General features: G+C 44.6%; 1 protein-coding gene across 2 annotated transcripts; it reads left to right on the top strand.

The window, feature by feature from the left end:
- Window positions 1-1,460: 1,460 nt before the first annotated feature.
- Window positions 1,461-15,933, top strand: SNRPB2 (small nuclear ribonucleoprotein polypeptide B2). Of its 2 annotated transcripts, none has more exons than XM_066595617.1 (7): window positions 1,461-1,517; window positions 5,452-5,535; window positions 6,911-7,083; window positions 8,784-8,924; window positions 9,250-9,297; window positions 12,412-12,500; window positions 15,503-15,933. In XM_066595617.1, exons 2-7 carry the CDS (start codon window positions 5,472-5,474, stop codon window positions 15,660-15,662), a joined length of 675 nt encoding a protein of 224 aa, XP_066451714.1. In that variant the 5' UTR covers window positions 1,461-1,517; window positions 5,452-5,471; the 3' UTR covers window positions 15,663-15,933. The 2 variants fall into 2 exon arrangements, with proteins under 2 accessions (XP_066451714.1, XP_066451715.1); XM_066595618.1 differs by lacking the exon at window positions 1,461-1,517 and adding an exon at window positions 1,971-1,994.
- Window positions 15,934-17,306: the final 1,373 nt, after the last annotated feature.

The raw sequence follows: 17,306 nt of genomic DNA, 5'->3' as shown, positions 1-17,306 counted from the left end.
ACGTCATCTCTCTCTGCAGGGGGGGGAGCCTGGAAGAGCGAGGAGCAGTGCTCTGAGCTCCCGCCCCCTCTCTGCCTCCTCTCCGACCCTCTGCACTATTTGCAATGGGGAGAGGCGGGACGGGGTGAGGCTAATTCGCTGCACTTAGCCCCGCCCCACCTCCTTTCATTGCAAATAGTGCAGAGGGGTGGATAGGAGGCAGAGAGGGGGCGGGAGCTCAGTTCCTGCTCCTGGCTCTTCCATCCTCCCCCCCTGCAGATGAGGACACCGTATATCGGCCCTTGGGGTGGATCCAGACGACTGTATATTGGCTGGGTTTTCATGGGTTTTCCTAGAATTATCCCGCCTCTCCCCATTGCAAATAGTGCAGAGGGGCGGAGAGGAGGCAGAGAGGGGGCGGGAGCTCAGTTCCTGCTCCTGGCTCTTCCAGGCTACCCCCCCCCCCCCTGCAGAGAGAGACGACGTATATCGGCTCGGCGTGAAAACCGAGCCGATATACGTTCGTCTGAATCCAGCCTTACATGCATCTCCTTGAGTATTGTACACGTATTTGCGCACCCATCATCACTCTTATGCACAAATACACAGAAAAATAAAGCATGCTGTATTTTTTTTTGCGTGACCAAAATGTAGGTGCAAAATACGGAAATGTGAACAAACCCATTGAAATCAATGGACTCTATACTCTGCATGTTGCGTGCAAATCTGTCTGTGTGAAGCCGGCCTTAATCATGCCTGACAACATAGTAATGTGCGCTGTACTTTGATAGCTACGGCCGTGTTCAGTAGAGCGAGGCTAAGTGGATTTTAGCATAAATTTCATGCCAAATTCCGTGCAGGATGGGTGTCCATTGTATCGGTATGAGAATCCGTGCCGCTGTGTTCACGGCCTGGATTTTTACGCTACGGTTTTGAATTCCACGTTGCATAGAAAATACTAGTGAGTGGACAAGTCACTTCTTAACGCGGATCTGCATGGAACCACATTTGGGAAAATCCACAAGCCAATTTTGCCCATTCACAGAGGCTAGACCTGTAGCAAAATACACATGTAAGCAGCAGATTCCACGGAGTTTAAAGGCGGAATTCATTCATTGCCACGCAAGGTGTGAATTAGCGTCGAAAATCAGTGCCAAAATCTGGTGGGATTTTCTCCGCGATGTGCGCATCACACACATAGATTACATATAGAACTGATCTGCAGCTGGTAGCTCTCCAGAAACTACAACTCCCATAATGCAGCTGGAAGCCGTCAGGACATTCCGAAAGTCATACTCTCCCAATACCTGGAAAACTATATGTTGCACACCACAGCATATACGCTAGATGGACGACAATAACATTGACTCAACATTGTAGTAATAAAACGCTCTAACACGTCTCCTTCTTCCACCAAAAAGATGGCCGACGTCGCGTTAATATCGCGTCATCTGCGCCGTGTGTCACGTGACCAACGTGCAGCTGCTGCTACGAGGGAAATGATGCTGTGCGACGCGTTGCCGTAAAGCGCCCGCACGGTAAGGCATGGAGTGTGTTGTGGTCTCTGCGGCCTGCGCCGGTAACACGGGGGTTGGTGCTTGCGGCAGTTATGGGGTCCGAGCAGTAGCAGGGAGCCTCTCAGCGCATCACACAAGACTGTTTATATGGATTTAGTGGTTTTTCGTGCTCTTATCTTTCACGTTTGAGGATAGTCGTTCTGTTTCTGGGACTGTTGGGTGACGGCAGACATGGCTGCTCCCGCCCAGCTTAGGTGACCAGTTGCCCTGCTGCCCCCAGGTTCCCTGAGCCGGATAGTCTTTGTCCCGCTTTGTGGGGTTCCCATGGGGCGCCGTGGCCGGTAATCAGCGGCGCTGCTGGGCGCACCTACTGACGTCGGTGTGTGCACCAGTGATCCTCCTCCCCTGACCGCTCCTCCTTGGTTCCGCAGGAGGAGACGTCCGGCGCACACACCTCCGCCAGCAGAGGAGCAGCGACGCTTTGAGGGTGATGAGGAGGTAAGTATATTGGTCTCAGGGGGGCGCTATTGCTTCCAGGGCCGCTCTGCACATGGCAGTGTACCTCAAGCTGACGTATGGTATAGTTACACCTGGTGGATCTCCGCATCCAAAAAACAGAATCTGGACCACTTGTGCGGATTTTGACTGTCGATCAGCCGCGTATCCACAGCAGGTCTCATACTACGTGGCGCTCCCCCTCACCACCTCTGGCGCAGCTGTCAGCACTCCCCGGCTCCTAGCTCCCAGCGGCCTGTAGTGGCAGCACCTGATCAGCGGTGCTACACTTGACCAGGCCACACAGAAGCCGGGGGTGCTAACAGTTGGAAGTCTACGGAGGTGGTTGGGGGAGCGCCGCATAGTATGACAACAGATAGGCGGCTGATCTCCAGTCTAAATTCGCACCAGTGGTTCAGATTCTGACTTTTTTGGTTACAGACATGTTGCAGATTTTGCTCCCTGACTCTTTTGACACGGCCCTGTACTTTTATATAACAGCGGCGGTAAAATCATGTGTTGTGATAAGCCCCGCCCCTGACCACACCCCTGTCTCGCTTTGACACAGGGAAAATGTGGTCACCTTAGCCCAGCTGACTACGCCGGTCGCAGCATGCCGCAAGTACGCGATCACACGCGCCTGCAGCACGCAGCAAGATGGAACATGCTGTGATTTTTCTTGCGTGCATATTTTGCGCAATTCTTATGAGCGACCATATGTAGGATCGGCGCAGCATATTGCACGCGTTATGCGCACCTGTGAGCTTGGGCCTTATTCAGTGGCGTGTTCTATTTTGACGTGTATTACGCACACATGCATGCCAAGATAAGCTAGGGGATTGAACGTACGCATGTATACGTGTACTTGCTGCGTCTTCCCGTGTGAACACAACGCTCGTATGTGTGAGGCCCTGTGGACCAGGTTCTGAATCCCTCATCCACTTTGCTGTTACTGTAAACCCTGTGGATTTTCCGTGCGGAGGATGTTCACACCTGGCAGATTCCTTCACTTGAAGGGTTGAATTCTGCTGCGGATCTTGCGGGCGCCGTTAGGTGATGCCCCAACTTCCCCTCACCTGACTGGCGGCTACGGCGCTCAGAAGAGGTTGACGGGTGAGGGGCCTACTGAATGTGATGGGAGCGGCAGGCTTAAATCTGCTGCGAATCTAAAGCTGAGTTTGAGAAAAAATCCGCACAATGGCCGAGATTAAAGCCCAGGACTGTGTGCCGTATATTTACAGTGCTTGGTACTTAACAGGTTAAACCACTGCAGCGATCAGCCGGTATCTCTGGGGAGCCGGTCCTGGCTGCACGTTGGTATTGCATGGTGCCTGGCCACATGTGTTCATGATGTTCTTCGCCAAGGTCTTGGACGAGGACGCATACCCGTCCTGTAGAAGTAAAGACATTAACGTCTACAGGGCGACGTCTGGAAGCACATGAGTAATTGCTATACAAGTATATTGGGAAGCTGTGTGAGGGCTCGTTCACACTCCTGCTTCGCTGCGGCTGGATGGTGCTTATTGACTATACTAGATCCATTGGGCATTTCACCGAGTGAAGTATGGCTGTACTGTAATGGAAATCAGCGACCGATGCTGTGAGCAGAACCTCCAACGCTGATTTGAATCGGCGCTAACCTGTCACTGTTCTGCGAATCTGCTTTGCTATAACTAAAATTGGGCCTCAGTCCAACTGCTGAAATGCTTTACTTTGTAGCGTCTGTATAAAAGCCGTAATATGGATGCTAAATCGTGTGAGCCTTAAATGAGCCCATAGGCCGGCTTCACACGGGCGTAGATGCATTTACGTGCATTGTTGCATATTTGCGCGCTCAACTGCAGTTTTTGCTGTACTTGCTTTCATTTGCACCCACACAGCAAAACCCTGTCTTGGTCCCGTACATCAAAATGACTTATTAGTTTCATATGTTCTATTTCCCTGCACTAGTGCGCAGGAAAATGGAACATGCTAGCTATATTCTATATAATATTTTATTTTTTTTTGTACAACGGAATTGCGCACTCAACATACGCACTTGTGAATGAGCCCATTGAAATGAATAGGTTCTATTCACTGCGTATTGCGCACACGAATACAGTCGCGTGAATCAGGCCTTAAGGTACCTTTTACATTACACGGGACGACTATTTGACGAATTCAAATGATAGTCGTTCATATAAAAATGGCCACCAACAGGGTGACGAGCAATAAGGTGCTCTTTTTTCACGGGACGGTGGTCGGCTAACCAACTGTACGAGTGCTGATGTCACCGCTAAGGTCGTTGGTGCTCCTGCAGAGCGTGTAGACAGGCAGAGTTCGCTGCTGGATCGTTGGGTTCTCGCTCAGCGCTTCACCCATGGGGAGCATTTATACGAAACGAGAAGCTAGCGATAGCATAAAAACTAACAACTTGCGAATGAACAGTGAGAGGTTTTTTTTTTTTGCCATTTACACTACAATAATCGCTCAAATTCGTTAATTTGATCAAACTTTGGGCGATAATCGGCCGGTGTAAATGGGGATTAGTCACTGGTTGATCTAAAGTTGTCCTGTATGAAGTTATAGCTTGTATTTTAATAACTTGCGAATGAATTGGCGTGGAGATCCTGTATGAACAACTACTAATGAACCAACGACTGTCTTCTATGCTTCAATGACTTTAGTGAAGGCCTGTCGGAGCGATGGTTGCCCTGTGGAAAGGTACCAAAACCCATGAAAGTGATTTCCCCCTCCCCCCCCCCCCCCCAACTCCACTCGGCGGTTCCTGCTGTATAGATCGCTTTTTAACGGACATACTGATTTTGCGTCCATAATAATCTTTATATGGCAACAACCTAATCCACAGCACTTAAAAGCAGAGGGTCCTTGTACACACAGAATCGCACATAAGCTCATAAACACCCTGCCGCAAGAGCTTACAATCTCCAATGTGACATGATTCAGCCATCTTTTATTCAAATAGGGTGGGATTAATGAAATTACCTGAGCCGGCCACCATAGGATGTGGGGGATACTGATGGATGAAGGGGTCGGGCAGTCTCCGGTCATCCCTATGCTAAATGGGTGGTTATATAATAGTACATTTCCCTGGTTTTCCTCAGCAGATGTGACCAAATGAGTGTACCCGCTGAGGAGCATGCTGGGCCCCATACCCAAGACTGATTGGCCAAGTGGGACTATGTAAAAACTCTTTAGTATGTGAATTGTCATGTTTTCAGCCATGTGGCAAAAAAAAACAAAAAACTTTCTTGTGTTGTAGTGACAAGTATCTTTTATGTTCCGTTGCCACTAAACGGCGTCATATCTGTTGTATCCTAGAAACATGGCAGCATGGGATGAACCATATTGTAGCGGGTCCCTTGGGGAGGAGATTAAGGTCTCACAGACTGTATTTAGTGCTTATACTTTCACGGCTTCTTGTGTTTTCTGTTCTAATCACAAATGTCTCCGCTTCCAGTTTTACAGATCATTAGCGCCATGGACATCCGGCCAAATCACACCGTTTACATCAACAACCTGAATGATAAAATTAAGAAGGAAGGTAAGATGCTTTCTTCTTCTAGTAAGATCATCTCTACATTTGTGTCAATTTAGACAGTGCTTGTAAGATGCCCACGCACATTAGAGGGGTACGGCTGTCTGCACGGCGACTGTAGTAGATACTAAATGCCCAGCAGCACATGAAGACCCGAGGTGCCTTCTGGTGTTTGAGAACCTTTTCAAGGCAAGAAGGGAGATGCACAGGCAGAGCAGGTCCGGACCATGACCCATAGAGACGTCCACAATAATATAAGGTCAAGGCAGCATCAAATCAATTTAAAACCGATAGCTTTATTCCTCCATAGCTATCGATTCTAAATTCATCTGATGCTGCCTTGACCTTATATTATTGTAGATGTCTACTCGGCGACTGGGAGTCCAGAAACCCGAGCGGGCTGCGCTGTTTCTGTACCTTCCATGGCATTGAAGGGTGTTACGGAAACAGCACAGAGAGCTACTATTTCCATAACTTGGGCGTTGCAGAAATAGCGCAGCGCACTGTGCTATACTGTTCTCATAACTCCCATTGACTTCTCATAAGTTAAAGGAGTTTTGTCGTTAAAAGGAATAAAAAAATCAATACTTGCCGATTCCTCCCTGATCAATCTACTCGCCAGTCTTCTATCTCCTGCAGTCCCCGGGTCACCTCACTGCAAGCTGACTGGATCCTCTCCTGTTATTCTGCGGCTTTCCTCTTCCAGCAGCTCAGTGTCTAGCAGGAAGCGCCGGATGCTAGTTCGGGTTATTACCGGAACTGCACATCTCGCGGTCTTGGTTTAGTAACTCTGGTGACGAGACTGCGCAGTCTCAGCATTAGCCCGTCATAGTGAGCGGTGCTTCCTGCTAGGCCATGAACGCTACGTCACCAATGACTGGGCACATTGCCCGGCAGGAAGAAGACTGCAGCTAATAGACACTTTGTCACTGGAAGACGAAGAATCGGCCGGCTGGAGGCAAGGTGACTTTCCCCGGGACTGCAGGAGCCAGGAGAAGATCAGCGGGAAGATGAGATGGTACGGTAAGTAGACTGACTGGGGAGGAATGGGTACGTTTTTTTTTTTTTTGACAGAACCCATTTAAGGAAATTGCATAAGATACTCGCTCGGATGTTTCCATAATCCCTGCAACCACATGCAGTTGTGGGGTAGATCTTGTGATAGTTGCGCTTTCCATGCGATGTGTGAGTGCTCCCTATAGGCCTCTCTGTAAAGGCCAGTTTACAGAGGATTTTTCCTGTATCTATCCTACATGGCTTCATTCTGTAAAATGTAGAACCCCTTTGTGTGTGTGTAAAGATTATATTACATTTTTATTAATTTGTATCAGATTTCTTTCAGAAATGGTAACTTCCTGACTCTTCCCTGTTTTGTTGACAGAACTGAAGAGGTCTCTGTACGCACTCTTCTCACAGTTTGGTCATGTAATGGACGTCGTGGCCCAAAAGACCATGAAGATGAGGGGACAAGCCTTTGTCATTTTTAAGGAACTTGGTTCAGCCACTAATGCTTTGCGGCAATTACAAGGCTTTCCTTTTTATGATAAGCCAATGGTATGTAGTGTGACTATCTCCTGTGTACAAATACTCTAGTACTTCGGTTCGTTTATATAGCCTTTGCTTGTTTTTTTACAGGAACAATACTCAATGGTACCTTATGTTTTTTTGTTAACACAAATGTATTGTGTGTATTGAACAAACTCCTCCCTATGGAATCGGACATTCGGGAGACGACTGCTTTTCACTTTGTTTGTTAAAGAAACATTTATTGTAGGGAAAATAGAACATGAAAAACAGCATGAAAAAAATGGCACAGTGTTACAATGAAATAAGATAAAAGGCTGCACTGCAATATGCAAAATACAAGAGTACAGCGTCTGAAATGTACAAAAACTCTTAAAGGGACACTTTAAAAAATGTATTCATTATCTAGGTGGCGTGTGTGTGAGTGTGTATGTATGTAATATATATATATATATATATATATATATATATATATATATATATATATATTATGAGCTTTCTATGTGAAACTCCTGACCTGTTTATCCTGACATGGTGATGTGATCTCAGTTCTGAACAGTTCAGATCTACTTGGATTTATATGTTTAGTTTCTAGTCAACTTCTCAGATTGCGTGATGCAATTACATGGACCCTACCACAGAAACTGCTTAGTAGACACATACTCTGTTACTGATGATGATGATTGCACAGCTCCTGTAACACAGTTATAGTAGAGGAGATCGCAGCTCATTCTCTTGAGTGGATACTTATGGTCTGTAACTTAGGTGAATATCGAAGGTAGTAATTGAACTATCCATACAGTGTGCATAAATGGTACAGCATGTAGCTAGTGCTGTGCTGATGTATCTTGGGATTGATTTGAAATTGAAAGTAAAAAAATCTCACTTTCTCGCTCCTGTCATTGGGGGACAAAGCAAAGAACGTAGCAGTAGCCATCCCATGGTCTTTGCTGTGTCCCCCAATGACGAGACAAGAAAGGAATTTTATGGTGCGTACAAATAATCCTCTTATCAAGATGGTGCCTGATGAGCATCAGACCGGGGTCTGAGCTGCATGGTAGTGGTTGTAATGCACAGAGGAGACCTCCAATGGGTGACAGGCATTCAGGTGAGGGAGGCAGGGATGAAAAAATGTGTCACCTTAAGCCAAATTGGTCAAACCCCTTTTTTTTTTTTTTAATGGGTTCTGTAGTACCAGCCATGTCGGTGTAGATGCTGCTAACATTCAGAGGTGATGAAATTTGTATAGAGTTATCATGTCCCTGCTAATTGGCAGCAGCAGAAGTTTCTGACAGCCACTTAACTCTCATTTCCACAGTAAGGAAAAGATTGAATGGAGTTGCAGTTGCGCATGCGCAGTGTTGCACCAATGGGGAGGTAGCCGAGCACATGTACTCAACAATGTCTGTCAACCCCACTGAAATTAAGTGGAGCTGCACCACACATGCGTGACCGCCTCTGTGCTCAGTGTGACGTCACTGCGGGTAGGTGCAGTGAGCCCAGTGTCATGATAAGAGAGCCTTAGATTGGAGGGGTTCTTGCGCTGAGACAACCACCGACCAGACTTTATCCCAATATAAACTTTTAAGGCATAAATGTAAAGTTTATACACTAACAATTTGTCTTAATAGGACATAGTTAACATATTTTGTCTCTGCGATGTGATAATGTTTTAGGAAATGTGCCTCCTACTTCTGCTCCTGTAGTGATGATGCGTTTTTCTCCTGCAGCGCGTTCAATATGCAAAGACTGATTCTGACTTGGTTTCCAAAATGCGTGGCACCTTTGGAGATAAGGAGAAGAAGAAAGACAAGAAAAAGAACAAACCTCAAGAACAAGCAGCTAATGCCACAAATAAGAAGCCGACACAAGTAAGTGGTGGGCTACTGTGCACCTGCTCATAGAATTAACTGAATTCTACCACTTAGAACCGATGCCTGCAGGATTAATATTGGATTTATGTAGCAGAAATAATCCCATTTTTATGGAGCATCCATTACTTTTATGTCACTTTTTTTCTTCATTACATTCAAGACTTCCCTGCTTTGCTCTGGGTATCATCCATAATTGTATATCTCTCATATGGACTGTTAATATGGTTGTGTGTGAGAATCAAGCCTAATGGTTTTAGTAGCCCAGTGATTGGCATATGATCTTTTGGCTTTGTCGTAATTTTGGACATTTTTTTCTTTTTAGACTCCAGAATCTGACAATGCATCGTCTGGAGGAGCACAGAACTCGCAGGTACAATTATTTGTGTGAATTCATTTATACCTTAAAGAGGTATTTCCATTCTGTAAAGTAGTTGCATAACACTAGATGTGCCCTGACTTTATGAATTGTGAGGGTTCGGCTTCTGGGACCCTCACAGCCTAAAACGTTAATGGGCCATAACACTATTGTAGCACTGCTATCCATAGACAGCATCACCCCAGCCACTTAGTGTAGAGAGCTGCAGCATAGCCCTATTGAACTGCACAGCCCGGTGGCTGGAGGCATCACTGTGCATGGAAAGCATAGGAATTAAACTAGTGCTGCTAGCCCCTGTATTCTTAGGATTGATGGGAGTCCCAGAGGTCAAACCTCCAGCTATCCTAAAGCGATGATACATCCTAGTGATATGACATCTTTTAAGAACATAGGAATACCCCATTAAGACAGAAGCTATTGGACTTATTCCTTTTATTTTTTTCGGGTTGTTTGTCACTGAATTGTTAGTTCTAAATATTTTTGAAATTGAAATGAACCTTTTCCAATCCACTGTCTGATGTCTAAAGACATTTTGATTGAAGGCTGTACAGCTTCTGATGTCAGAAGACATCCGGCAGGGTATTCTTACTGTATATTGCTGGCCGCTCCGTTGTCGGAGGCCTCTCCGGCATGTCACATACTGCAGTACTGGCTCTAGCCAGCAGATGACGCCATTGTAAAATGGCAGAAAGAGAAAGCCCCCTAGGAAACCCTGAATCCAAAATTGGATTGCAAAGGGTTAAAAAGGGCCTCTCAACACCATTGCGCCCTGTAGACAACTTTATGGGGCTAAAAGGACAGGGTCTGGGAGTTCGAGAAGCTGCTTTTTATACTCTCTAGGTTCTCCGTTCCAACGCTCTGCCACCGAGAAATCGGCGCATGCACAAGGCTGTGCATACGCGCTCTATAGAGAAGAATTGGGAGAGCACAATCATGCAGCATTGTGAAGAGTCACCATGTGTGCCTGCTGATTACTGTTGGATTACTGCACAGTGCTGGAATGAGGGACCATGTCAATCTGAAAAGCAGCACTCCGGATCCCTCTGTGCCCTCTCCTTTGAGCCCCATAACATTAGTTTCTGGAACCTAAAGATGATGACAAAGGCCTTTGGCTAGCAATGCCATGAAAATCAGATCATGAAAGATCTGTCCCAAGTACGAAGGTGCTCAGTCACTCTTCTCAGCGGTGGGAAGACCCACTTTAACCCCTTCCCGCTCTAGGACGTACATTTACATCCTTGAGCGTCGGGGTATGTATGCAGAGAGGTCACAGGGTGGTGAGATTGGGGTAGCTGTGCAGGTGTCATGGCAGCCAGGGGCCCTCTGAAAGGCCCCAGGGCTGCCTTGGGAGACTGCCTATCAAGCCATCCCCGTGGGGTTGCTATAGCATTACCTCATACTGCAGGAGCAATCAAAGCATCGCATATTGTAGTGCCCCAGGGGGACTTAAAAGTAAAGTTAAAAAAAACAAAGTGTTGTTTTAATGTAAAAAACTAAAGTAATTTAAATCACCCCCCTTTTGCCATATCTGTAATTAAAAAATCTAAATCATAAAATAAAAATACAAATTTAGCATCGCCGCATCCGTAAAAGTCCGATCTATCAAAGTAGCACATTATTTACCCCATACGGTGAACGTCGTCCCCCCAAAAAAAAGAGCGCCATAAATGCACTTTTTCAGGCGCCCTGTCTCCCAGAAAAAACACAATAAAAAAGCAATCAAAGTCGTATGTATATCGAATTAGTACTAACGGAAAATACAGGACATCTCGCAAAAAAAGAGGCCTTACTGAACTAAGTCGACAGAAAAAGTTATTGCACGCACAAGATGACCGCAGAAAATAATTGAAAAAAAATTAACTGTCTTTGAAAAAAAAAAAAAAAAAGAGGGTAGTATAGTAAAAAACAGAACTATACAAGTTTGGTATGGTAGTAATTGTACTGACCCATAGAATAAAGATATCATGTTGTTTTTGTCTTTGACGCACTAAAAGATGGTGGAATGTTGTTTTTTTGTTTTTTTCTTTCATTTTACACCACTTAGGATTTTTTTTAAAAGTTTTTCAGTACATTATATGGCACATTAAATAGTACTATAGAAAAATGCAACTCATCCCGCAAAAAACAAGCCCTCATACAGCGACGTCGATGGTTAAACAAAAGGAGTTATGATTTTTTTTAAGGTGGGGAGGGCGGGAGGAAAAAACGGAAATGGGGGGGGGGGGGGGGGGGGGGGGGGAGAGAAAGGGCCGCATCATTAAGGGGTTAAGGAGATGTGATCTTTGTTTCCTGTCTGAATGGGAGGGGGTCTGTCTCATGGGTGCTGTCATGGGCTCATGGAAAACGGATTGCCCATAAGTAATCTTATTTTCTATGTTTTTATACAAATGGGCAATTATTCTTTTGGACCAAGAGTCTGAGATAAAACACGCTGTGATTGCTCTTTTATTTTCTATAGGCGTTAAAATAGGGTGGGGGAGTTGCACTCGCATGAAAATAGTTTGTTTATTTTTCATTTTTTTATTATTTTGGAGCATGCGATGCGATTAATACTATTTTTTTTTTCCTTGACGGGGCCCCCCACCCCCCCTTTCTCTCAAAACTCATCACACTCTCAGGCAAAATCTCAGGTTTGCAAGTGTTAGATCAATCCCAGTTTCTCGATCTAATATTGCGTTTGCCTTTGTAAATGTGGCCTTATATTACCCAAATTGTCAAATAAGATTCGGATCTAAGACTCCCTCATTGGGATTGATAGGGTCTCTTGACTCGCTTCCACCCATGTAGCACTTTGTCTCCTAGCTAATGGACTTGTTATAAAAGTATATCAACACATGTGCACCTACCTTTTTTTTTTTTTTTCCTCTCCTTTGGAGAAGTTTAGCAAAAAAAAAAACCTGAAAAGGTACATATCAAAAATGTGTGACCACAAAGAGCGACCACAAAAAAAAATGCATTAATTTTATGGCCTTTTTTTTAATAATACCAAATTGCAACAAAAAGTCTTTGAAGGAAGCCTAAAGCGTGTTCCCATCCTGGATGCATACCTTACAACCATTACACTTATGATTTACGTTACTTCAATTTTCTTCCTTCCAATTAAACTAGGTGCCGGATAACCCACCAAATTACATCCTCTTCTTGAATAACCTACCCGAAGAAACCAATGAAATGATGCTTTCCATGTTGTTTAATCAGTAAGTATTCCACATTTCACATGTTCAGTTATATATCGTGTTGCTCTAATACCTGTTTGTCTTCGTGTTTTTATCTACATGTTCACATATCAATTTTTATTTTACCACACTGAGACCTGAATCTTTAAGGACAAAGGGAATTCCTATCCAGTACTAGAACAGTCTACCCAAAAATACTGGTCAATGTTGACTTGATAGCCACGCGCTTAACATAGAAGCATTGTGTGTAAGGCTGAAAAAAGACATGTCTGTCCAGTTCAGCCTATTACCCCTCAATGTTGATCCAAAGGAACGCAAAAACCCCTTAAGGTAGAAGCCAATTTTCCTTATGTTAGTGAAAAACATTTCTTCCCAACTCCAAATCTGGCGATCGGAATAATCTTTGGATCACCGACCCTTCTGAGTCATTGGTGACTATAATATGTAATATTACACTCAAAGGTTTCTGGGCCCATTTTTTTTACACTCTTTTTAGAGAGTTGCAATCACCACATCCTCAGGTAGAGAGCTCCATAGTCTCACTGCTCTTACAGTAAAGAACCCCCTTCTATGTCGGTGTAAAAATCTTCTTTCCTTCAGCTGTAGAGGATACCACCCTCGTTACGGTCACAGTCCTGGGTATAAATAAATGATGGGGGAGATCTTTGTCGTGACGCCTGATATATTTATACATCGTTGTTAGATCGTCTCTCAGATGTCTTTTTCTAAACTAAACAACCCTAACTTTGATAACCTCTCTGGGTATTGTAGTCTGTCCATTCTTACTTTAGTTACCAGTCTTTGAACCCGCTCAAGCTCTAAAATGTCCTCCTTGAGTACCGCTGCTCAAAACTGTACACAGTATTCCATGTGTGGTCTGACCAGTGACTTTAAAGAGGGAAAACAATGTTCTCGTCATGTGCCCCATGACCTCTTTTGATGACCCCCATGATCCTATTTGCCTTGGCAGCAGCTGCCTGACACTGGTTGCTCCAGTTAGGCTTGCAGTTAACTAAAATCCCCAAGGCCCTTTCCATGTCAGTGTTTCTCGGTGGTTTCCCATTTAGCATGTAGTAGTGTCGTGTATTTTCCCTGTGCATAACCTTACATTTATCAGTGTTAAACCTTGTTTGCCACTTTTCTGCTCAAGTCCTGAAGCTTGCTGCCTGCATCTCCCATTCTTTTTCCCAAAGAGCTCTATAGGATTGCAATCTGTAGACTGCAGGTTATTAATTTACTCAAGGTTATGTTGGTGGAACCAGCATGGGATGACATGTACTTTGTGAATATGGTGGGTTTCTGACACAGATTCACAGCTGATTTCACCCTTTTAAATGTAGGGGTAAAGTCTGTTGCAGATAAACTTCAAAATCTGTGTCCAATTCCTCACTATATTCACTAGGTATGAATGCACTCTTAGGCCTCCTGCACATGGGTGGAAATTCCACGGCGGAATTTCCACCCGTGCCCGTTGCCATAGGATTGCATAGATGATGCAATCCTATGCAGACAGCCGCGATTTGACTGCATGAAAACGCGCGGTAAACAAATTGCGGCATGTCCTATTTCTGTGTGAGCCTTGGAGAGTCCCAAACAGAAACGTCACAGCTGACGCGCCAGCTCTGCTCTGCGCATGTGCCGACTGGGCGGCAGCCGCCACATAGCAGAGCGGAGAAGACACCAGGAGGAGGTGAGTCGCAGTGGTCATTGCAGGAGCCCTGCTCGCATCACGCTGCAAGAATTTTCACAGCGGGTTCTGACCCGGCCTTCTGCAGGAAGCCTTACATTAATTTATTATATCAATTAATCAATAGCGGGTATATGCATTCATTTTTAAAACTGACATGTTTAATGTTAAATTAATCTCCTAAATTGCACAGACTCGTGCAAAATGTTTCAAATGTGCTCACAAAATGAAGTAAGTCCAAATATATATCTGCTAAAAAAAAAAATTGCACAATATGTAGATATTTCTCATATGGAAGTTGAAAAGGCCAAAATGCCAAATAAAAAAAAAAAATAGCTATTTTATCGTAATTTATTGTACTTCTATTTAGGTGGTATAAGTGGACCATGTCAGGATTGCTTGAATGTGTAAAACCTTAGTTATTCTCTATTAAAGTGACACACTGGATTTCCAGTATTTGGCCTGGTCATTGAGGCATAAAGAGGTTTAGTAAACGCTATCGGAAAAATATTTGCTGCCAAAAATATGTACATTTTAGTTTAGAACAAGACATTCATAGATATTAAAGGGATTGTCTGAATGATAGATTATATGGAAGAGCCCTTCTGCATGCAATAAAATAACAAATAGTGATATACTCGCCTCTCCCTTCTCCCACTGTGTCCCTGCCTGTTTGTGTACAGGCTGCAGTCCCGCCCAGTTTATGGATTGTCACGGGCGCTGCAGTCAATATTAATCACTGAGCTCTGTTATTGATTGCAGTGCCTGTGACATCCCGTAAATGGGCTGAGGAAGCCTGTATACGTGACATCACAAGGGGAGACCCGGAGCAGTGACCCAGGACGTGGAGAGGGGGAGGAGAGGCGAGGATATCAAAATTTATTTTTCTCCATACAAAAAAATCTATCTCTAATTCTGGCAACCCCTTTAGTAGTTCTTGGATGTATATAATCTATAGAGTCCTAGATTCCTTCCATGGGAACTAGTGGGTGGGCTGTTGTTCTCACCTTCTAGTGCAGAAGAATATGCACAAATAGCGGCACACATTTCTTCAATTGCTATGGCAATGTGATTACTGGCATTTGTACAGCCCTGATGAATCTATATCTAGCCTTCATAATTATATCTATGTTCTGTAGACTCGATAGTCTGTATCTCTGCAATGGTTTTATTCCTGTTCGTTTTTAATCATTTTACTTCTAGCTTTATTTTTCTGTATTGTATTCTATGATAAATGTGATAAACAAGCCTATTGATTTTTAAAGTTGCCCAACTTTATGGAAAGAATGTCTGTTCTGCATTCTGAGTTAGTAATTTACTTTTATGTTTTCCCCAGGTTTCCCGGCTTCAAAGAAGTTCGTCTGGTTCCTGGAAGGCATGATATTGCCTTTGTAGAGTTTGAAAATGAGACCCAGGCAGGGTCCGCACGAGATGCGCTGCAAGGATTTAAGATTACACCGTCTCATGCTATGAAGATCACATACGCTAAGAAATGAAAACAATTCACTTTGTTGGACTTATTTATAACTGTTTTTTTTTTTTTTTTACTCGTCTCAAAGAATACACCATTTGTTTTTAGATTTGGGAAAACAAAAAAAATTGTTTTTTTTTCCATCCAGATTCTGATTTTGTACAAATAAATGTTCATTTTTAACGTTTGTGTTCTTAAACGAAGGCTTTAAGTTACTGATATGTAGCCTATAATGTCACAAGGAATCTGTGCAAGATTACGCATTTATGGTAATAAAGCAGCATTTATAGGCCCTGTATTGTAGCATCCATTTAGGACTAATCTACTGATCTTCAAAGAAAAGGACACAAGCCGTTACCAGGGCTGATTTGTTATCAGAAACTCTGAAAATCCATGACACTATTTGTATCTTTTCAGTATTTAACTGTATACAGATCACTTCTAGCAGTAGTCTAAGGCTGGGTTCACACAGGGCGGATTTACCGCAGAAATTCCGTGTGGAATTTTGCCGCGGCAAATCCGCATGTGGCCGCTAATCCCAGGATTAGCCAGCCATGTGGACGAGATTTCTCAGAAATCTCGTCCACACGGGACGGCAAATCCGCTGCGGCTAAGCCGGCAGAAGCCGCTGCTGCAACGGATTTGCCAACCACAGCATGTCTGTTTATTTTTTTTTTTTCCGCTGCGGCTGCGTTCTCCTCTATGGGAGCTCCGACCGCAGCAGAAGAGCGAGTGGCCGGGCCGCTTCAAAGCCGCCGCGGCTATTCTCCCGGCGGAAATGTCGTGGGTTTTTGCTGCGGCCAAACCACAACATTTCCATCGGGAATCCGCCCTGTGTGACCGTGGCCTAATACAAAGGTAATGAGGTAGAGCAGTGCTCCCCAACCTTTTTTGCACCAGGGACTGGCTTCAAGAAAGGCCATTTTTTACATGGCCTGGTGGGGTGGGACAGGGGTGGGGCTTTGGTCATATAGGGACGGTATTTCAGTGGCTTAGTAGTAATGCTATTACTACTGGGACCGATATAGGGAACACTATTACTAATAGTATCCCCTATATCAGCCCCAGTAGGAATAGCGTTCCCACCTCCTCCTGAGACCCATATACTTAATCCTTTCTCCTTATGCAAGCGCTGCTACTCCTCTGCTCGGCGCTGATCCCGATGCACACTGTGATGTCAGTGTGCTGCCAGACGCCTCCTCCCGCTGCTCTCGCGGAACCAAGTAGGAGACATCAGGGGAGGAGGATTCCGGCTGAACACTGACATTACTGTGCGCAGGGATCAGTGCCGCTAGTTGCGCTGCTTAGTGAATATCGGCAGGGGTGCCTGCGCCACTAACACGGCAAAAAAAACCAACGGCCTGGTCCTAGTCCGCGGACACGTGGTTGGAGACCCCTGAGTTGGGGGACATCCAAATTATATGTTCACTGCTACCAAAAGACCCAATGGGACAAAATGAAATGACGTTTTGAAAGTAATCCATACATGTCATTATTAAACATTTTGTGTGGCATATTTTGTATGAATGTTACGTTAGTCCAAAACAGTATTTTTGTTTTTCCTGCCCATCAGTTTTCAATGAAAGCCCATTTAGCACTTTCTTCAAATGAATTAAAAGGCTTGTCTGGGACTCTTAGTAGTGGTGGTCTATCCTCAGGGATAGGTAAT

Source organism: Eleutherodactylus coqui, chromosome 3 (genome assembly GCF_035609145.1).
Source record: "Eleutherodactylus coqui strain aEleCoq1 chromosome 3, aEleCoq1.hap1, whole genome shotgun sequence".
NCBI classification, from domain to species: Eukaryota; Metazoa; Chordata; class Amphibia; order Anura; family Eleutherodactylidae; genus Eleutherodactylus; species Eleutherodactylus coqui.
The sequence above is the reverse complement of the archived record's forward strand: the minus strand, read 5'-3'. Positions and strand labels throughout refer to the sequence as shown.

Bases quoted from the DNA above. Each gene is read 5' to 3' on its own strand.
- SNRPB2 (XM_066595617.1), top strand. From the start codon at position 5,472: ATGGACATCCGGCCAAATCACACCGTTTACATCAACAACCTGAATGAT. The intron at 7,084-8,783 runs GTATGTAGTGTG...TTTCTCCTGCAG, and splicing joins CTTTTTATGATAAGCCAATG to CGCGTTCAATATGCAAAGAC. The intron at 12,501-15,502 runs GTAAGTATTCCA...TGTTTTCCCCAG, and splicing joins CTTTCCATGTTGTTTAATCA to GTTTCCCGGCTTCAAAGAAG.